This window comes from Paroedura picta, chromosome 5 (assembly GCF_049243985.1).
Source record: "Paroedura picta isolate Pp20150507F chromosome 5, Ppicta_v3.0, whole genome shotgun sequence".
In the NCBI taxonomy this organism is placed as follows: domain Eukaryota; kingdom Metazoa; phylum Chordata; class Lepidosauria; order Squamata; family Gekkonidae; genus Paroedura; species Paroedura picta.
This window is the reverse complement of record NC_135373.1, coordinates 58,259,428-58,281,341: the sequence shown is the minus strand read 5'-3', so window position 1 is coordinate 58,281,341 and position 21,914 is coordinate 58,259,428. Positions and strand designations below refer to the sequence as shown.

At 40.9% G+C, this 21,914-nt stretch overlaps 1 protein-coding gene across 1 annotated transcript in view; it reads left to right on the top strand.

The window, feature by feature from the left end:
- The window catches only part of LRRK2 (leucine rich repeat kinase 2), an 82,587-nt gene extending 63,554 nt beyond the window's left edge, over positions 1-19,033 (top strand). Inside the window, exons 39-51 of the mRNA XM_077338190.1 lie at positions 248-348; positions 1,762-1,952; positions 4,064-4,224; positions 5,555-5,725; positions 6,775-6,875; positions 7,862-8,056; positions 9,293-9,486; positions 9,704-9,776; positions 10,868-11,052; positions 12,091-12,243; positions 13,422-13,630; positions 17,217-17,288; positions 17,775-19,033. Of these exons, the coding sequence (XP_077194305.1) occupies positions 248-348; positions 1,762-1,952; positions 4,064-4,224; positions 5,555-5,725; positions 6,775-6,875; positions 7,862-8,056; positions 9,293-9,486; positions 9,704-9,776; positions 10,868-11,052; positions 12,091-12,243; positions 13,422-13,630; positions 17,217-17,288; positions 17,775-17,896 (1,928 nt within the window). The 3' untranslated portion in view covers positions 17,897-19,033. The remainder of the gene's footprint in view (positions 1-247; positions 349-1,761; positions 1,953-4,063; positions 4,225-5,554; positions 5,726-6,774; positions 6,876-7,861; positions 8,057-9,292; positions 9,487-9,703; positions 9,777-10,867; positions 11,053-12,090; positions 12,244-13,421; positions 13,631-17,216; positions 17,289-17,774) is intronic.
- Positions 19,034-21,914: the final 2,881 nt, after the last annotated feature.

The following is a 21,914-nucleotide window of genomic DNA, read 5'->3' as shown; positions in this document are numbered from 1 at the left end:
TACTGTATGCATTTTTGCCTTCATTTTGGGGATTTTTAATACTCTTATTCTTATCTGAGTGTTGTGTTCATTTAATGATTAATACTCCAGCTCTAACTAGTTCAGAGGTACTTTATCAGGAAGCGCAACAGATCACAGTCAGCTTTGAACTTAGGGAAGTAAAGCTCCATGCATTTGAAAAACAAGCTCTTAACCTGAGGAAGGTTTGTGCTTTTCCAATTCTTGTCTCTGCTTTCTTTTGGGAAAGGTGATGGCGGATTTGGATCGGTATATCGTGCTTCTTATGGTGGTGAAGAAGTAGCTGTGAAGATTTTTAATAAGCATACATCACTTAGGCTCCTAAGACAAGTAAGAGAAGCTTCCGCTTTTTAGAGTCGCTAGCAGGGAAGATTGTAATCATTTTTAAACCGGTCATTTTTTAAAGGTTATATATAGTTATTTGCACAGTGTGAGCAAAGGCAATCATGTCCCACAGTGTTTTCCTTGATCACCTGATCAAGCAAGAGAGCTCACCTCCATAGAGGGTGTTTTGTTAAAACGTTTTATAATGGTGCCGCACAGTACAGAGTGGTACATTCCAAAACATGTGTCAGCACTTCTAATGTTGTACCAAATCTAAAAATTGGGAAATAATCTCTTTTGTGGAAGAATTGGCCAGACAGAGGGATTTTTACTTTGGACCAGTTAATAATAATTTTTTGTTGTTTGCTCAGCTGAGGTCTAGATATGACCTGTCAACCTCTGTTGAAAGGCAATATTTACAATTCCAGCATCTCTTGGCATCTATATACGGCCCAGCAGCAGTTTCAGAATCTCCCTTACTCTTGGAAACTCTCAGCTAATCAACACAGAAAATGAAACATACAGTATTGGTTGACAAATATTTGGTGTCAGTTATTAAATATGATAACGCAGAGTATCAGAAATGAGTGGAATTAGGAGTTAAGAGTGCTGATTTTTGCCAAAGCAATGGAATATGGGCCTAAATTTTATACCGGACCTTAAGCAGTGACTTATTCAGCAACAAATCATGTTTAGGATATGGTGGAAATATGGATACTAACCTCCTGGTGGGACCTAGGGATCCACTGGAATTACAGCTCAGATGTTTCCCAGCATGGATCTACAACCCTCCTTCCCCCACCCCCCAAGGGTGGCCAAGAAGGACATCACAGCACCCTTTTAGGAAAGGACCAAGTAAAGTGTCTAAGTTGTAACTTACAAGACTTGACTTTTGGCTTTGGCTTTGGCTTTGGGCCTGTCCAGTTATTCAATATTTAGGGGATGAAGTAATTACCCATATCAGGTTGGATTGGAGTGCTTATTGATCTTTGAGGGTGCTTCTCTGTTTTTTAGCTCTTTGCCTGTCTCCTGATAGTCAACAAAAATGGACCCTCCATGCCCTTTCTGTTACTTGAAGACTTATGTTAGAACACTGGAGAGGATTTGTTTTTGTTTTTTTTCAGTCTCCTGCTTCTGAACAGCCTACAGTCCATAATAAAATCTGAACACTGCAGAAATAAATGCCCACCCCCAGTAATCTACTGTCTTGAAGACCTTACAACATGATCAACATTTGAATGATTGGCACGTAGACAATTGCATGTGAACATAGTTTCAGATACTTGGAAATCTTTTCTACATACTTATCTGTAAACTTGCTCCCATTGTTGCTGTATTTTGTTATTGTTGTTTATCTTTGAGGGTTGCAAGTTTTAAAAATTTAATTTTAAAATTGCGCCTGTATTTGATTCTGCCTAGGAACTTGCGGTGCTTTGTCACCTCCACCATCCTAGCTTAGTGTCTCTTCTGGCTGCAACAGTGCGTCCCAGGATGCTTGTCATGGAATTAGCCCCCAAGGGGTCTCTAGATCGATTACTGCAACAAGACAATGTGACTTTAACCAGGACGCTCCAGCACAGGATAGCTTTACATGTAGCTGATGGCTTAAGGTAAAATGCTTATTTCAATCTGCAAGTGACTAGTCTGTCTCAAAGCTTTTACATTTTTTTATTATTTTACAGGTATATAGACACACACACAAGTATGTTTCTGTTCATACTCAACAATTTTAGACTTGTGTGTAAGTGTAATTTTTTATTACTCTGTTATTAATATACTAGTACCAAAACCCATTTTAAAAATGGGTTTTGAAAGGGGTGGCAGGCAGGAAGGCATGAGAGGGTGGCTGCAGCTCCCTTTGGCCCACAAAACGGGCTAAAGGAGGGGAAAGCCCCCCACCCTGCTAGCAAGAGTGTTTCCCGGGCTCCCGCAGGGAAGCTGCAAACTCCGCCTCCCCAGCTCCCTTCCAGCAGGAGCGTACCTGCGGGCCGCAAAGCCCTGTCACTGCCTCTCTCCTCGTGGGCAACAATGGAGGCCTCAGCCACAAGGCTTCTAGCAGGCAAGGAGGGAGGGTGGGAGCTGGAGGGGGAGGACCAATCAGGTTGGACCTGGACCGACAGGGCCCCAGACAGTCTTCTCCCAGGAGGCTGTTTTCCAAATATATAGGGAAGTGAAATAGTGTTAAGGATTAGTGACAAACCCTGTTGCATTCAGGAATACAATGGGTGCTAGATGGGGGGGGGGGGTGGAAGAACTCTGTGGATGGCCTCTCCCTCCCCCCCGGGACCTGGAAAGGCTGCAGGCTGGAGGCCCCCAGGAAAGGAACTCACCATCAGGGGCAGCTCTCATACAGCAGGGATCTAAAGCCTCTGAGCCTTGGAGGGAAGAAGGAGGAGGAGGGGGTGGTTAGGTATGAAGAACGGAAGGCAATTGGCTGGCTGCTGGACAGACAGGGAAGCCTGTTGGAGGAGGAGGCACTAGGGGGCAGGACAGCCGCCCTGAGTTAAGCACTGAATGGCACACTCCTCCTCCAAGGTCTTACCAGAAATATGTGGAACAGGTTTCTCACGACCCGACAATGCGCTTCCACAAGGACAAAAAAACAGTCTTGGGCAGTTCTTTTTAAAAGTCCATAAGGAGTTTTATTTAGTACAAGAGAACGTAAATGGGCACAGTCACAGTAGGCAGATATTGCTAAAAACAGAGCACAAATGTAAAACCAGAATACATATAGGTTTCAGCCCATACCTACCCCCCCTTCACCCAGGCACTTTTCCACCAAAAGCCTTTCCCATGGAAAATCCCATTCATCCCCAAAATGAAAGCAACTTGAGATTTAGCACCTGGGTGCTAAACATTTCCCATAGACATTTATTCCCTTCAGACACTACACAGGACCTCTCCAAAAGATAACAAGTCATAAACAATTTGCCAAGGCAAGGAGGGGTGAGGCAAAACAGATGCAGAATGGAAAAATACTGAGAGTCAATAATACATGGCGTTCTGCTAAGGGTGATTTCACGTCTTGCACTCCAGAATGGTTATGAAATGATTATTTCAGGATGATTCAAATGAGTAGCCATGTTGGTCTGAATTAGCACAATAAAATCAGAGTCCAGTAGCACCTTTAAGACCAACAAAGATTTATTCTTAGTCTGACGAAGAGTGCTTGCACTCAAAAGCTCACACCTTAAATATATCTTTGTTGGCCTTAAAGGTGCTACTGGACTCTGATTTTATTGTGCTATTTCAGGATGAGAAATTTAAATTGAATAGTGTCCATAAGGCTCTGCATTCTATGAAAACAAGAATAAGTACAAGTGGTAGGTGCAGTTCTAGGAAAGATAAGATGCACTTTACCAGTCGCTGCAAATAGGAGTTAGTGCTTAACCTTTCTTAACTTTTAACTTAGGTTAATGTTTTCATTAATACCTCTTGGTTCATTGCCTGCCACTTAACTTGAAGCGTGAAAAGTGTCCTAAATAAAATGTGGAATATCTTTTCTTTGATCACTCTGAAGCTGGTCATGTCACGAACCCCGCACTGCCCCCTCAGCCCCTACCTAGATGAACAGCATAGGGTGAAGCATGAAAGTCTTGGGGGTACACTAGGTATATGTCTGACCAGTAAGTGCTGGCCTTGTGAGCACATGTCAAGCTTTGGTATTTGACGCTGCTGCAGCACCTAGGTTCAATTATTTAATATTTTCTTTTCCTAATAGGTATCTACATTCAGCAATGATTATCTACCGTGATTTAAAGCCCCACAATGTGCTGCTTTTCACGCTGTATCCTAATTCAGCAGTCATTGCAAAGATTGCTGACTATGGCATTGCTCAGTATTGTTGCAGAATGGGGATAAAAACGTCAGAAGGCACTCCAGGTATGAAAGGCATAATATTTAAATCAAATTGGAATACGACTGGAATCACTTTGGGACTAAAGCTAAGATGGTAACACATGGAAGTAATGTGAGTTGTCAGGAATGCAGATTCTTCAGACAGTTCTTGAGCCATCTCTAGCTGTCCTTTTGTGAGGCTGGGAAGAATTTCAGTTCAGTGACCTCTCTTTATTCCTTAGGCATGCCTAGAAATGACATCTGCTTTCTGGTCTCCCACAAGTCTCACTTACCTTTGCCTAAAAATGTAGAAGACCTTTGTCCTACTACTACTGTTCATGACATGCTGATGAAAATTTGGTAGAATCTAGCAGGTGTCTGTTATTCCAGTGGAGTAGTCTATGTTAGTCTGTTGTAGACAAAGAAAACAAGTTATTACAACACTCAAAACTATGGCATACCCAGGACTCAACTTATCTCACTATTATTAATTTTTAAAATTATTATTATTATTATTTTATTTATTTCCTGCCTCCCCCCAGAGGCTTCGAGGCAGGTTTCAATCACAATAAAATCCCCCCCCCAAACCCTAAACAGTAAAAACTAAAACAGATAAAATAGCCTATCAGACCAAGAAGTTGTGGCAAAAAAACTCATCCTAGGCTAACCCCACATCCCATGCTAACCTTGGTCAACTCGTGTATCCACATTCCTCACAATTTATTTTATTTGTGATAATGTGACTGTAAGGTAATGGCAATGGAACGGAATTATGAGTTTGACTCCCTGGCCTTTGGATAAGATAGTTACCAGCAATTCCCTTGCAGGAATGTCTCACTGTTGTATGGAGACAGATGGGGCAGGCAACATATGCTGAGGTGAGAGCCTTTGATCTCTGACACAGGCAGTTTGGTTTCTCCTTGTGTTTTTGTAAACGACACTGAATTCCAGGGGATTGATTGGCTGTTTTCACAAAGAATTATCCTTGGCTGTATTTGGTTGTGTGACACAGTCTACTGATGTAACAGAATTGATGTTTGCTATATATTCCCTGTCATGTAAGGAGTTCATAGTCTGAGGAAGAGGGCTTGCACTCAAAAGCTCATGCCCTGAATAAATCTTTGTTGGTCTTAAAGGTGCTACTGGAATCTGATTTTATTGTGCTATTTCAGACCAACACGGCTACCCATTTGACTCTTTCCCGTAATTAACTCTGAGAAAACTCATATCCTTTCTAGGCAATAAATAGTAGTTTGATCATTGGGGATGAAATTCCATGGGGCATTTAACATTATTTATTGTTTTTAAATTAATGAGAAGTTCATTATCTTCCCAGTGAGAAGCATAATAATGTATTGTGTAATTTTTTTTTAAGGATTTAGAGCACCAGAAGTTGCAAGAGGAAATGTTATTTACAATCAGCAAGCTGATGTTTATTCATTTGGCTTGCTTTTGTATGACATTTTAACAGCTGGTGGGAGAATATTAGAAGGCTTGAAATTTCCAAATGAATTTGATGAACTAGCTGTCCATGGAAAGTTGCCAGGTAGCTTTCATTTTCTTAATTCTTAATTCATGGATCTGAAGGCTGTGGCTGTCTTTGAAGTACTTTACTTTCTAGTAGACAATCCTATAATAGGAATAATTCTGTTTTCAGAGATCCAGAAATTCAGTATATGTCATCTGGCAAAAAGTCATGTGTGGATATGTTAAGTGTACTTGATGTTCTCTGCATTTGCTTTTATGAAGACATTTTAAAGATCTTATGGCCTATGGTATAAGAAACAGAACAGCACAAACTGAATTCAGTGACCTTTAATTTAAAGATATTTAATAGAGAAGACTGGGCCTTGGTGACCTGTCTTTTTCTTTATGTGTAATTCTGCATTTCTACTTTTGAAATTGCTTATTGATAAATATCCACTGATTTCTTGCATTTCTTCTTAAAACATGACTTCTTGATCATTGTAAGTGACACACCAAATGACCAGGTTGGTATCTCTAGCCTTCCTGTAAGAAAGCAGTATGACCTTGTGGTAAGATGACAGTCCACCCGAGGTGCCCATGTAAAAATCAACAGCTTTTGAAGGTGAATGCTGGAGTTGCACTGTGGAAGAGGCTAAACTCCAACTACTTTTGTCAATAGGTTGGAATGTGTGTTTCTTTCCTTCTACCTTTCAGTCTGGATGGAAACATAGCAGGCTGTGTTCATGTGTTAATGGGATTGCCAGAAGAACAAATGGCCTTTACCTAGAACATTCAGAAACTACATATAGGGAATAAAAACTGCTATAGTCAGATATAGTCTTGGGGGCTATTTTGGTGTATCTTCTGTGGAGAATACATTGTCAAAGAAAGAAGAGAAGGAAGATCGAGGTGAGTCAGACCTTGAAGAGGAATGAAGTCGACAAAATGGGAAAGAGACATCAACATGAACAGAGCCAATTCAAGTGCAATCCTGTAGATGAATTAATAGATGAAAGTCTGTGCAGTTCTCAAAAGGAGAAAGCTGGTAAAAATATGTGGCACTGCAATATTAATGCTGATCTGTGTAGATTCTATCTACTCAAGTGACTTCAACCACTTGTATTATAGATCCTGTTAAAGAATATAGCTGCTCCCCCTGGCCAGAAGTTGAAAATTTAATAAAGAAGTGTTTGAAAGAAAATCCTCAGGAAAGACCTACATCTGCCCAGGTAGATCATTTCGGTGTTGTAGGCATGTTTAAACTTTTGCTTGTCCCCCAACTCTCAGAATATCACTGTAATTAATGTTGTAAATGGATTTATGATTACTTGCAAAGATACTGTGCTTATCTTAATCAGATAATATGTTGGTTTTGTATTAATTATGCGTATTTAGAAGGAAGTACCAGCCAGTGGGAATTCCTTCTGAGTAAATGTTGTTGAAATATGCAAGATCTGGAGTGTACATGATTCAACAGTATATATGAAGAAAACCCTACAGGGGACATTGAACAAGAAGTGTGTTTAGGATATTTAGGAAATTCCTGGTATTTTTCAAATAATCTCTTCCTGGCTCCCAATGGTCTCAGTTGGAGACTTCTTGCTCCTTTGAGCACACTTACTCCCTGCTTCCCTTCAGATGAAGAACAGCAATTAGACTGCTAAGACGCTCTTAATCTTCTCTCTCTTTACAAATTTGTTTCAATTTTCAATAAAGCTATTTATTCTTTAAGCAGCTGGTACATCACCCCATTACATATTCAAACTCTATCAATAAATATATGTTCAGCCTGCAGTTACACACCAGATTATATTACTGGTACATGACAATACAGCATCACCCTTGTGTAGTTTAATAATATAGTGGCTCTTATTATTTAAACTCTGCTGGCTCAAGTAACTTGAATGAGTGTGCGGCAGTCAACCCTTGTAAACAGCCAGCATGAAGCAGAGATTAGCATGTTAGACCAGGATCTGGGAGGTTCAAGTTTGAATCCCTGCTCTTCTGTGGTTGTTGGAAGCTTGTGGGGTAACTTTGGAGCAGTCACACACTCTTAGCTTAATTTATCCCCAAGGTTGTGGAGTTAAAAAGAAGCAGAATGTTGTAAGTCACTTTGGGTCTCCAGTGGGAGGAAATGCAGGGTATAAATGAAGTGAACAAAAAATATTTCCAGGAGACATTATTTACTCTTGTATCTAATGTGATGTTTCTGCAGGTTTTTGAGATTTTGAATTCTGCTGAACTTGTCTGCTTAATGAGATACATCTCGCTACCCTGTGCCTCTGTGTCGGAGTGCATGGTTGCTACAAATCAAAGCTGTAAGAATACAGGAATCTGGATAGGTATTGGGAATGTGCAAGCATGGCAGCTCTCATTCATCGACCTGAATACCAATGGACAGGCTTGTCAGGTAGGTGTTGACCAAGGCACTTATTGCAAATGCATCAGGAAATTTATCATTTAGCTGGATGCTTCACTAGTGTCCAAAAAGACACATTCACCGAGAAATGTATGTTTTAATTAAAAAATGTTGAAATTTATAATGATTAGGCTGTTGGGAACAAATGTGTAGGGCTAAGATCTCAATTATAACTTTGTCATTGTTTTTTTATTCCAGCAAGCTAAAATAAAAAGGCAGTTTTGGAATTTTGACTGAACAGTGGAGTCAAAATATAATCCATTAATTGAAAAAATATCTTAATTATGTTTCAGCAATGGAATTGTTCAATAACAAATGTTATATAGTGCCAGAGACAGAAGCTAATTTGACTGTAGGCATTTTATTTTAGTTTGTCATAGTTTTTTTTTATAGTAGAAGATATCTGTTGAGCACTCATATTTATTAGCAGCTCATATACCAAGCGTTTGTTGTTTCATGCTCAACTGTTAGGCATCAGCTTCTACCAGGTTAGATTTATTAGTATGTCTGGATTATGGTATGATTTTAGGGGGAAACTGTACACAAATGCATGTGATGAAGTCCTAACGTTCTGAGTAGCAGGGGAGAAGTGGGTGCTGACCTAAATTAAGAGGACTGGTTTTAAAACATTGTTAATGTATCTTTATATATGTATTTAATATAATGTATTTTATACAATGCTGTGAGCTGGCCTGAGCCTTCATGGAAGGACAGCATACAAATGTGAACATAAATAAATAAAAAACAGTCTGCCTGGGGCTTAGGTGAACATTAATATAAACATTCTTCTGATACTGAGAGTGGCAGGGATGGAAGCAACTTGAAGGTTGTTATAAGAATGTGTGTGTGGAGATGGGGACTGAAGTTTTTTCCATGCTCAAAATAACATCACAGCTGTACCACCACCTCAGGTTCCAGAAAGATATTTACATAAATAAAGTTAGTCTGCTCCTCCACAGAGATACTTTCATGAGAAAGAAATATCCACATATGTTGCATAGGTTACAGAGTTGCCTACTAATTTTGGAAAGATAATGGAATAAAACAAATTAACCCTCTCCTAAAGATTCAGTTAAAGGGGAAGGGGGGAGAATAAGACTTATTCAGGCTAGAAGGATTATTTTGATATTTTGTGTTTATTACATACAGCACCTATGAAATGTTTAAATCACAGAAAAATAAATGGAATTCCATCAAGGTATTTTCCTTTTATGTGTTGTAATTTAGGGCATTACAGATTCCAGAATTCTGTGCTTGGTCCTGGTGACACTTCCTATGGAAAAGGAGAACTGGATTGTAGCAGGAACACAATCTGGTTCTCTGTGGGCCTTTCATACCCAAGATGAGAAGCACAAGCACCAGTTGCAGAAGATGTCAGATTCAGTCACATGTCTTTATTGCAACTCTTTTGCAAAGCAAAGGTACCACTGGGTCTCTGGGTGGATTAAATGTTATAAATTGTCTAGAGCAGATTTTCAGAATAGTACAGAAATCTACATCACCCTACATAGAACGTTATATGTTGGTGTGTTCTTTTTAGTGTGCAAGACTCTATCTGTAAGGATTCCATGTGTTTGTTGTGCTGCATGATGCATTTATTTCAGTAACACATTTCTATACTTCTATTTTTTGTTTCAGCAAGCAGAAGAATTTCTTTTTAGTGGGTACTGCGGATGGACATTTAGCAGTTTTTGAAGACAAAGCAGTAAAGGTACATATGCAGTTACTTCTTTCAAGAATTGCATAGCATAGCATCTACTGTATATCAGTTTCATACTTTTTACTTTCTTATGTGTGTGGAAAGGCACCTGTCCCTTCATTTTTTAAAAAAAGTAATTTTATTCAGTGGTACAATGACAATGAGGGTATATGAAAAATTTTCATTTGAATATTAGCAATAAATATTTGTCTTTAGGACTCTCTTTTATAGTGCTTTCATTAAATTCTTTCATTAAATGTTTTGGTGCTTGAATTGGGCCAGATAAGCCACTGAAAAAAAGCATAGGTGTTAACATGGCACATTAAATGATGCAAAAATATATAGCAGTATCCAACTTACACCAAGCTATACACAAATAGTAACTTGTGAATAATTTTGTACAGTGCTACCGTATTGCCTGCAGAGAAAAGCCCTCTTAAATCTTTCTGTTTTACATACTTTGAAGAAAACCAGGAGAGTAGGAGCCTTCTTGACCTCCTGTGGCAGGCCATTCCACAGGGAGAAGAAACTTGCAGAGAAGAAACTTGTACGGGTGGTTGTTGATTTTGCCTTGTTGTATGTTGGCATCTACAGTGTAAGAGCGTGCGGAGCCTCCAGACCATATGATGTGTTGGAAATGCCTGTAATATTAGAATTCATGAGCATTATCAATAACTAAGAACATATAAGTTGTTCCCTTTGGAAAATACTTCTAACTTGAAGTACATTTAGAACTATGGTGCCTTGGACAGTATCAGGAGTTAGATTTTCTCTGTACTGCAGAAGAATTTAGCAACTAGTTAAGATGAGAGAGATAGGAAAGAAGTAAACTGTATTATGCCTGAATTCAAGTTTATACATCTGTGCCCCCTGTAAGAAACTGCAGCTTGTGTCAGACAGGATCCTTAAAATATGAGTACAGCATAAGAGTTCCCATATCCTGTAATCTGGCATAGCACAAAGAGCAACATTTGGGAGCAAGAACTGGGATTCAGGAGCTTTTCACACTACCTGTTTGCCAATTGTAGTTTCTTTAAAAGCTTGTGGGTGATCAGCTGGTGCTTTGAGATTTTCCCTCATCACCTGCTGTTCTCTTGATTCAGTGCAAGGATGCAGCCCCTTTGCGGATTTTGCCAATTGGGAATGTCAACACTCCACTTGTATGTTTAAGTGAATCCAATTCCTCATCTGAAAAACATGTCGTCTGGGGAGGCTGCGGAACAAAGATCATCGCATTATCCAGTGACTTATCAGTTCACAAACTCATTGAGACAGCAACAAGCCAACTGTAAGTTGTTTCTTTCTTTAATAGAGGAATAATATGATTTTTCTTTCTTGTGACTGCCTTGTCTCAAGAATTCCATAGGTTTAGTGGGGTGGGGGGCACAGGGAGGAGAGGTTACTGATCTTTCTGATAATAATCTTAGCCATGTATAATTGGTAGCAGTGGGTGAGTGGAGGACAGTAGGTTTTCTGTCACTTAAAAAACCTTTGCCAGTTGTAAAATATAATGTAGTAAGACAAACATATCTATTAATAGTTTTCAAACAGATGCAAAGCGGCTCACAATCATTTGGTATTTATAGACTTGCAAACATATTTTGAATAGTTCACATGTATTTGTGTCTATTTCCATTGTTCCAATCCGTAGCATAGATTCACTGGTAATGTCTGCTGACTGACCCCCAGTGCGACTCTTGGGGAACAGGGGACCCTCAGGAGCTGCATGAGATGGAGCTGGAGTTCTACCACATGAGGACAAAAGGCATTGGAGGAATTTGTCCCACTTATGTCCATTCATTAATTGTTTTGGGAAGAGGGGAAGTTAACAGTAGGCATCTTCAGGATCAGTAACATCCAGCTCTTCAAACAATCTATAGAGAAATTGTATAAATCAATAACTTAAACCTTCCTCAAATTGGTGTATAAGGAAAATCTTCCACTGATTTATATGCCTTCTCCCAATTCTGCAAAGTTTTTAAATGTTTTGTTTGATTAAACTCCGACCTGTATCTCTGTAATTGCCCTGAATATTGTCTGCATACCAAACAGCTCCACTGCCATGCACATACAGAAGGTCTCTGCCTCTCATCCCATGTGTGCTGTGTTGCAAGTGACTGTTGAGAGTTCTGTTAACTTTTGATTGGCTCTTCAGGGCTACAGTGGGAAGGGATACCGCCATTTTAGAGCTCATACATTGTCTGTAACCCATTGAGCTTTGTCAAACATGTTTGCATGCTCAAGCGTTTTGTCATTTATGTGATATGACTACATATATATATATATATATTGAGTGTGTATATCTCCTGATTATTTTCCTTCTCAGATTATGCCACAAAGCTTACAGTGACGCCAATATTATTTCAATAGCAGTAGACAATTCAATCTACCTGGCAAAGAAGAATAGTTATTTTGTGGAAATTTGGGATAAGAAGGCAGAGAAGCTCTGTGGACTAATAGACTGTGTACATTTTCTAAAGTGAGTTTTTGATTATGTTGAGAGAGTTGCCCCTGGGGGAGGTGGGTTGTTGGTGGCCAAGCCATTTTTAATTTTTATCCATTTATTTATTATTATGTGATTTATATTCTGCCCTGTCTTTGAGAACTGGGGGAAGACTTTAAAATGAAATGCTAGTGCTGGGGGAGCAAAATAACCCTTGTGAGCCTTGGTAGGTATCTTGGGGTTATTGCCAGCAAAACAATTAAACAAGGTCAGTAGCATCTAAAGGGATCATGAGCCCAGCATGCGCCAGCAGAATCTTTTTCTCTTTGCTATCTCTCTCTCTCTCTCTTTCTCCCAATTCCTTGACTGGTTTATAAGCAGACTTAGCCTTCATTAATAAAATTGTATCTGTAAACTGCACTGGGAGCAGTAAGAATAAAGCAGTAAGGGGTAGATTGGAGGAGAAAGGGGCGGAGTGAGTCCGAGATAAAATCTCGAAAGGGCGAAGGGGCCAATCAGGAGCCGCGCAGCGTGCGGCTCCCGATTGGCCCCTTGGCCCTGGGGGGAAGGGGGGGAGCTTTGTTACGGCTAAAGCAGCTGGCTCACCGCGTCTCCAATGCGGCGGGCCTGCTCCTTGGGCCGCACCAGGGACTCAGGGGGTGGGGGGAGTCTTTGGCATGGCCAAAGGAGCAGGCCTACCACAGGGGAGACGCGGCGGCCCTGCTCCTTGGGCTGCGTGATGCCGCAGCAGCCCTTTTTGGGGTGGGGGGGGCCTGCCAGGAGGGTTGCCCGGGAGCCGGGGGGGGGAGGAGAGGGGATGCTAGCGCCCATTGTATTCACAGATACAATGGGCTTTCAATCTAGTATATTTATGAATTGCTTATCTGTTTTAAAAAATTAACAGTATAACTTAAAGCCAAACCAGTAAACTAGTCACACCACACACTCTAATTCAGAATCAAGAGTTTTTGGCTCTTTAGGATTTATCAGATGCATTTTGTCAGCAGCCCATGTCCTTCTGCTGGATGTTTCCTGTTGATGAGAATGGGAGAAATCTATCTGGCTCAAAGCACTGCTGTCTTGTAACAGAACAATGGCTGTACTAATGAGACCTCTTTGGAATTAAATATGAAATGCCTGAAGGAACCTATGTTAGATGCAAAAATATGTAAAAATATTTTTAAAATATAAAATGCCTTCATGTTTTGGTTTAGAGAGGAGGTGCCAAAGCTGAATAAAGAATCCAAACAAAGCCTTGCCTATTCAGCAAGAGTGAAGAGTATCTGTTTGCAGAGGAATACAGCCCTGTGGATAGGCACAGGGGGAGGGCATGTCCTGCTGCTGGACCTCTCCACACGTCTCCCAATAAGAATCATAAGCGACGCCTGCAATTCTGTGAGACTCATGATGACAGCCCAGCTAGGTAAGTGCAGCAGCTGCTGACGAAATCCTCCTGGTGCTCACGGAGCAGTATTATGGCGCACTCTCTTTTGAAAGTAGATTGCCCTTTTCCAGTCAAGGCACATTCAGCTAGAGCTCAGTCTTTCTCAGTTGTGTTTCTGGGTAGAGTGGCCTTAGAAAACGCCTCCCTTCATCAAACACTGTTTGATCAACATGGAATCCAGAAGTGATGTGGCTGTGGGGAAAGCAGCATTACAATCATTCCTCTGCTCGGTAGCCCATAGCTGCCTCCTTAATAAGTTGGTCTTTGGTGCAAGTCCACATCCTTCCTTTCTTTTCCCCACTGTGGGTTCCACTGCTGGGAGACCTCTTTTCTCCATGAGGGAGGAGTGGTCTCCCCACCTATGTCATGTGACCATTTGGGCAGGAAAGAAACAGCATGAACCAGAGAGGGGAAGAATGCTCTGAGAGCCTTGGAAAACACTAGAAAGTGTTTGAAACTCCTTCTCTGTAGCTGGCCTGCACCTGTCCAGTCCCCTGCATGCAGCCTTGTTATACAGCCTTGTAAGAACATGCAGAGACCAACTGGAGAATAAATGTTATAGAAAATTAGTGCATAGCAGAATGGCAGTGCCTTTTTCAATACTCTGGGGGCACCTTAAAGATGCATAGATTTATTGTGACATACATTTTGTGAGCCAGAATCCATTTTGTGCATCTGACAATGGCTGCTTCTGCACAGAGCTCTTGCTCCATGTCAGTCCCTACCCCCACCACATTGGATTGAATTTTAGCTTCCATGGAACATTGTCCTACTTCCACCAACCTTCTAGGATTTCCTTCAACTCTGCTGCTGTTTTCCCCAAATCTGCTTTGATCCAATTATTCCTGGGAGGTCATCCCCAAAGTAGATTTGAGAAAAGTGTGAAAGGGGCAGTGCATCTTTTCTCAGTTCCCACATCTAGTACCATTTTCCCCTCCTGTTCACTACTTTCTTCCTTGGTGAGCTTTTGTCTGATTACATTACAAGAGTATACTGACAACTGATAATTTTCTTTTAAAAGGAAGGGGGAGAGGAAAGCACTGAGTCTCGCAGAAACAGTGTCACAGCTGTGAATGTTTGTGCGCTTGCAGCAGCAAGCAAAGCAGAGCTTGCTTGCACATAGTTTGTCTTCATGCAACCAAAGTGGAATCTGGCTCATGAAATAAATAAATTGGTTGTCTTAAAGGTGTTACAAAACTGGTTGTTGCTTTCCTTGCTGCAGACAAATAGAGCGGTCTTTCTGGATACATTGAGCAACATTCAATGTTTTTTGTCTCTCTGACAACTCTGACCTTTCCTTCTTTTAAAAATTACAAAATTGGATACATTAATAATTCTTAAAACTTTGCTTTCTCCAGAATGTTCAGAAAAATAATGGTTTTAAGTAAAGGGCTTATACTTCACATGTTCTGAAGTTTAACAGCCTTTTGACCAGTTCATCTGTCCACTCATTTTTGTTTTTATCAGTTTTACTCAGTAATTATTTTTCAGATGCAACCAAATGTGTATGTTCTTAAAACCAGACAAAGCAGAGGGCAGCCCAAGGCCTTATAAATAATTATTCTGTGACAGAAAAATAAATCAGGAGAGAGTAAGGAACTTAGCAGGAAGAAAGTATTTTAACATTGTACTGAGTTTGCTTTTATATTTGCTTTGATGGCAATTGATAAATTTAATTGGTTGATAATGTTTTGTTGGTGGGAGTTTGCCCTCCTGCTGCTGATTTTTAGGAGTATGTTTTTAAGGCCTTTTCCTGTAATCCACCCCCATGGTGAATTTCATTTCAGATCACATTAATGAAACACCATGAAACAGAACAAGTGAAGTGATTGTTTTGGGTCAGATTACTTTGGCGCTTCGTGGGGCCAGCATCAAAGTTCAAAGCTTTTTGCCTGGGACATTCACCCACATGTGTACAGCATTTGCCAGTGTTCTTGGTCCAGGCTTCAGTGAAAGTAGCATGCAGTCATTACAGCCTCAGGGGTGCAGTCTAGCACACTTACTGGGAAATAAGTTCTCTTGAAATCATTGGGTTTGCCAGTAAAATGTATAAATCACCCTCCCATGTGTACACATGCCCAGTGTGATATACTGACAATTAAATCTTGGTATATAACCTAGGGATAGGCACAAACTGGTTTATGAACTAAAGTTTGTGACAAATTTTGGCAGGTTTGTGAACTGAAATTCGTGGCAGATCAACCAGTTTGAACTTTCCAAGAAATTTCAGGGTGTTCATGTATGGACACGTTTCCAAACAGTCTCCACTCAATCAAAATGTTTACGAAACATCAAAGGAATGGGGGCAGGGCAGCAGAATTCTCCAGCTTTGGAAACGTCAGTAGGGGCTCTTCCAAACTTAACAGGCAGTGCTGGTTGCCAATAACGGAAGAGTTCCCATTCTGCTATATATACCCTCAGCTCAGCACCTCATCCTCTCCTCTGTTGGGTGTTGACAGTTAGATGAAGAAGCAGGGAACTTGTTAGAAGCAGAACACATTCATTTATTCTGGATGGTGAACACTGCTCCCCTGGTGGTGTTGGGTTTTAGGTGGACTCAGGGCTCTGAGCCCCCCCCCCACACACACACACACACACACCCCACACACATACACACACACAATTTTCTGTTCATGCTGTGCAGAAGGATTTATTAGGGATTCTTCCCATTCATAATTGAACCCCAGACCAAGAGCAGCAGGCTTACCAGCCCACACACATTTCTGAGGATATTTGTAATAAATTTGGGGAATTTATTTATGAGCTTATTTATCTGTCAGCTTTGGTTAGCTTCAGAAGTGTTGTTTTCTATATCTTTTTAGCTGCAAGCAAATGTTCTCTTCCCCCAAGCCAAAACAAGGGCAGCCTGAGGCACAAGTCTTTGCAACTTTGAAAGTTGGGTAGAGGGTATTAAATATCAAAGAGATACAACTTCAATCAAATCATCAAAATAAATATTACTGAAACATACAAGTACCAGTAACAGTAACAGTAATAGTAACAGCAGCTTCAGGCAGGCAATTTTCATCAGGAATACAGGGCAGGATGGATAATCATTAAGTGTTGCTACCTCTCCCGTGCTCAGATCAAATTCAGTACTCTTTGCAACTGTTGTAAAGTAAATATAGAAATTTTGAGAGCTGCATCATAACTCTCTTATGTAGCTTAACTGTGACATACTTGATTTTTTTCTTATTTTATAGAATTACTAAGACTCAGCCAGCATGTTATGAAATTGCTCTTACCTGCACAGAGTGACTTTTCTGTTTCCCCCCTCTCCATAGTTGCAATTTCTTGGGTTCACCAAAAGATGGGGAGCCATCCACAGAAACTTCTGGGGTGGGTTGAGAAGGGCCTACAGCTAAAGGGAGGGGGAATCAGCCGCACCACATTTTTACATGGATGTGCTTTCCACTCACACAGTACGTTTTTGTTTTGTTTTGTCTTAATACCGATATATTGAATTTGTCTAGAATGTATATCAGGTTTATTCTTATTAAAAATCAGATGAAAGGTTAAGAATGTTGCTTTAGCTTTTACTTTATTCTTTCTCCTCTGGCAAAAGGCATTCTGAAGAATGTTGTTCTGGTTTTGGGTTCCTGCTATAGAAGTAGTAAAGACAACAAATTAAGCAGAGGTAAGCACTAGACACCTTTATCTTATAGTGCATACTCTCCTTCTCTTGTTTGGGTAACAACATGTAGGAATCATTTAAAAGAGGGTTTTTTAAAACCTGTCTCCTGCCCTCCCCCCCTTCAAGGTTTTATTTAAATTTTTCTGCAAACCTAGGACAGTCCCCTACAAGTCAAGAGAAAAATCTGCCTTCTCTTGTGGCCCCAATTTGTGAATTTATATTTGCAGGTGGGGCCATCTTGAGAATTACATATATTTATGTACAAAGCAGACTTTGCTGAGTCAGATCATAAATACCTCAAAATATTAAAAAGCAATGCACAGTAGTTAAGTGCACACTCAAGCAGCAATAGAATCAGCAGTTACTTCTGTTTATTGTGTCTGTTACCTTTCTTGCACCCCTTTTATCAAAAATCAATTCACACAGTAAAAAATACAGCTGGTATTTTTTATTTAATATTTCAAAACATCTTTCTGACTTCTTCCACAGGAATGGAGACATGTGTGTCTGTGTGGGACATTAACCTGACACATGAAGTAAAAAACCTGAGAAAACATATTGAGAGAAGACAAGAGTTAGCAGAAAAAATGAGGGGTTTGTCTTTGGATTAAATGGCAAAGTGGGGAGGCATTGTGTTAGCTGCTCATTTTGTGGTGGTGATGGGAATGCACAATGGAAATTCTCAGTAAAATGCACCAATTTTGTATAAAATGAACAAACAATAGGGCAGTGTAATAATTTCCCAGTGCCACTACCTATTGTGAGGGGAAGCAAACTTTTTTGTAATATTAGCACCAGATTCATTTCACCTGGCTACTGTTGTCAGTTTTGGCATTCTAAGTTTGGAGTAACTCCAGTGTTCCGTTTTACATACTGTATTTTCTATGTATGCACGCACTTTCTTGTAACTTTTTTTTAACTAGAGCTTAGTGATTATTTAAGTACAAGATGCCAGGCAGGTCTATTTTCTTAACAAAGCTAAAGGTTTTAGCATGATAAATTCTTTCATTAAATGTTTTGGTGCTTGAACTGGGCAAGATAAGCCACTGAAGATTTTGTACTGTAATTGGGCAAGTAAACCACAGAGCAGTAGAAATTGCTTGTGCAAATATACTGTGTTGTTAGTGCATTTTGCAGAATGTTGGGTTCAGATCCTGATGTAAACAGCTAGTGTCAATAGGTTTGGCAGCTGTTTCTGATGTGACTCAAATTTTAAGCACTTGCAGTACAATCCCACTATAGAATTTAGTTATTCTTGGGTCGTCAGAAATATGGCCTCTCTAATTACATGCAACCAGCATATCACCTTCAGGATGTCCTCTCTGCCTTCCATGTTGCCAGTTTGTTCTGTAAGCTTGAGGATTAAAGAAGGTTTTGATAACAAAGAGGTGTTTAAATCTCTCACACATACTCCAGTGCCATGTGCATTGTAACAATCTGGAGTCACAAGAAGTTTTCTTTTTTTTAAACTAAATCTGCAACTTACTCAGTGAGATATTTGCCAAGCTATCCTTGGATAGCTTACAGTTTTGTATAACTCTTCTCTCTCAGTACGGCCTTAATGCCGGAGATCCTGAAAAAATCTCTTCCATACTTATCTGCCTGGGGTCATGATTGCATGTAGTCAGGGTGGTGCCGCTCCCATTTATTCTTGTTGTAAATTGCAAACAGTGTATTTATATTGGAATTTATAACTTTAAAACTGTACGTTGTTATAAAAAATAAACTTTTTGTATCTTTCACACAAACCGGTTATTTTGTGAATCATTTGTAATTCACAAATGTTTTGCATGATGATTTTAAGTTCAGTGAATCTTGGATGTCACAACATTCCCTGTAATGCAGACTACTGAGAGCATGTGCACAAATCAGTGAGCGATAGCCATAGCTTGACATTTAAGCTTTTCTCACCCGGGTAAGTAATCACAAATCAGTGGGACATTATATATCCCTTGTTCATATCGTCTCCCTCTTTTTAACAGCTGAGTAATTAAAATAGTGATGGGTTCCATTGAAAAATTCTATGTTGCTTGTGAAAGACTTGGAGTAACCAGAGGTCACATTTGCTGAAACTTTAAAAAAGAGGCCTTGCACCAGGGGCACTTTTCACACATGCTAAATAGTGCAGTTTCAATCCACTTTGGTAACCATTTGCCATTTCACACAGTGAAGTCCAGTTGCAAAGTGGATTGAAAGTGTGTGATTCGGCATCTGTGAAAACACCTTCAGTCTGTTGGCTCTGATAGTCTGTGACTGGAGCAATCTGGTACAACCGTCTCTACGCCCCAGACTGTTTCAGGTGTGAGAGAAACTGAAACCCCTTCTACATTCACAGCATTGTTATTGTTTCAATCTGGCACCATGCATGTGGGAAGGAACGAAAAAGAAACAACCTACAACACATGTCAGGATCAACAAAATCAGAGTCCAGTGGCACCTATAAGACCAACAAAGATTAATTCAAGAGTGCTTGCACTCGAAAGCTCACGACTTGAATAAATCTTTGTTGGTCTTAAAGGTGCCACTGGACTCTGATTTTCTTGTGCTACTTCAGATCTACACGGCTACCCACTTGAACATGTCAGGTTGTTACACAGAACGTGGGGTGAAAATGTGAGGTCCAACCTGTGCATTCCATGATGTGTAGAGTATTTTCTGTTTAATTGTCCTCAGATTTCTGAAAGGAGACAGCCATGTATAGTAATCTCATTTCTCCCTATGAGCCATCTCTGAACTGTTTTTTTTATCTTCCCTGATACAATTCCCTGATACAATTGTATTTTCCTCTGATCTTCAACTTTCCCCAAAGTAGCAAGACAGAGTTTGAATTCAGTGGCATCTTTAAGACCAACAAGGTTTTATTCAAGGTATAAGCTTTCATATGCATCTGACAAAGTGTGCTTCCACATAAAACCTTATACCTTGAATAAAACCTTATTGGTCTTAAAGGTGCCACTGGACTCTAACTTTGTTCTGCTACTTCAGACCAACATGGTTAACAATATGAATCTTTCCCCAAAGTAGGGAAAGCTAGAAAGGAGGAGTGTTGCGCTGCAGCTAAAACATTTATTTCAGCCCTTAAGCCAGAGGTCCCGAACCTTTTTATCAACAGTGACCAGTCAACGCTTGACAATTTTACTGAGGCCCGGGGGAGGGGGGTAGTCTTTTGCCAAAAGACGTCGCCGCTGCCGCCTGAGCCCCTGCTCCACTTGCTTTCCCACCGGTGCCCCTGACAGGGCAGCCCCCGAGGCAGCAGCTGGGGAGGAAGACGAGGAGGAGCCGCTGCCCGGTGCCGACTGATCCACGGACTGGTCCCGGTCTCCGGACTGGGGGTTGGGGACCACTGCCTTAAGCAATAGGTTTAAACAGTTCTGCTGCTCAAGGAGCAATAAGTTCCCAGAGTGGGATCAAGGGTTAGGAGAACAGCATTAAAACGTTTTGTGATGATCCCTGTGCTAAAGAACTCTGTGGACAGAACCAACAGACCAGGATGTTCTTGATCTTGCCTGCATACAAAATATGCTTCTGAGGGAGGACTACAGTATTACTATGCTAGTTAATTATTGACTTGACTTCTATCCAGTGTTGCCAATGCGCAGTGTGGCTGAGTGGCCACTCATTAACACAAGAAATTCTGAAAAGCTGCAATCTGAAGCTGCATAGGTTTCTCCCACTGCCCATTGCCCATTTTAAGATTACAACAGTTGTATTTTGCTCAGGACATGAACTTGTGTGCTCTATGGGGGGAAATAAAGGGAATATTGCTTCTACCCCACTTTTTCCCCCAGTGAAAACCCAAAGAGGCTTACAAATTATCCTCCAAAAGAGTGTACCCCATCTCTCCTTTCTAGCCAGTGGCGAGTCTGTCCCATTGGATCAAATGGAGCGGATGGGGGCACTCTCCTTCGGAACCCCTGGACATGGACCCTGTGGTCCAAATGTTGTGAAATGTGGAAGGGGGTCAGGAAAGAGCCTCTTGGAGCTACTCTGATAGTTTGGAGGCTATAACTGGAACCCCCACATCCCCAGGCCCCAGGAACGGTGCTAACAATGTAATTCCCATTAAAGTCAATGATACCATTGACTTGAATGGGGGCCGAAGCCAAATCAGCCTGGATTGGGCCCCTGGAGCACAAGCCTAATGTAGGGCTACCCTTGAAGCTCCTCCAGAAATGCCAGCTGGTCCAGAATAGGCCTGCACAAGTCCTTGTGGGGCTGCTGTTGTAGAGGGCACGTAAACCACCTGTGCTCTCCCAGCTGCTCTGGCTCCAGACTGGAGACTGAATCTGATTCAAGGTTCCAGCCATAAACTTTAAGGTCCTAAATGGTCTGAGACCATCATAACTGCAGGACCCAAAGAGCATTAAGATCAACCCAGCAAAATTTGCTTAGAGTTCCCAGCCCCAAGGAATCAGACTGGCCTCAACCAGAATCAGGGCCTTTTCAGCCTGATAGAACACTCTTTCAAAGGAGATCAAAGTCCTACAGGACCTTGAACAGTTCTGCAGGGCTTGTAAAACAGAGCTGATCCACCAGGACGATTGAGGCCTATAACATCAGTGAGTAGAGCTGGCATCTCTATCAAAGCCCCAACTGTATATCGTCTGGGGCTGCTATGGCTCTCCTGCC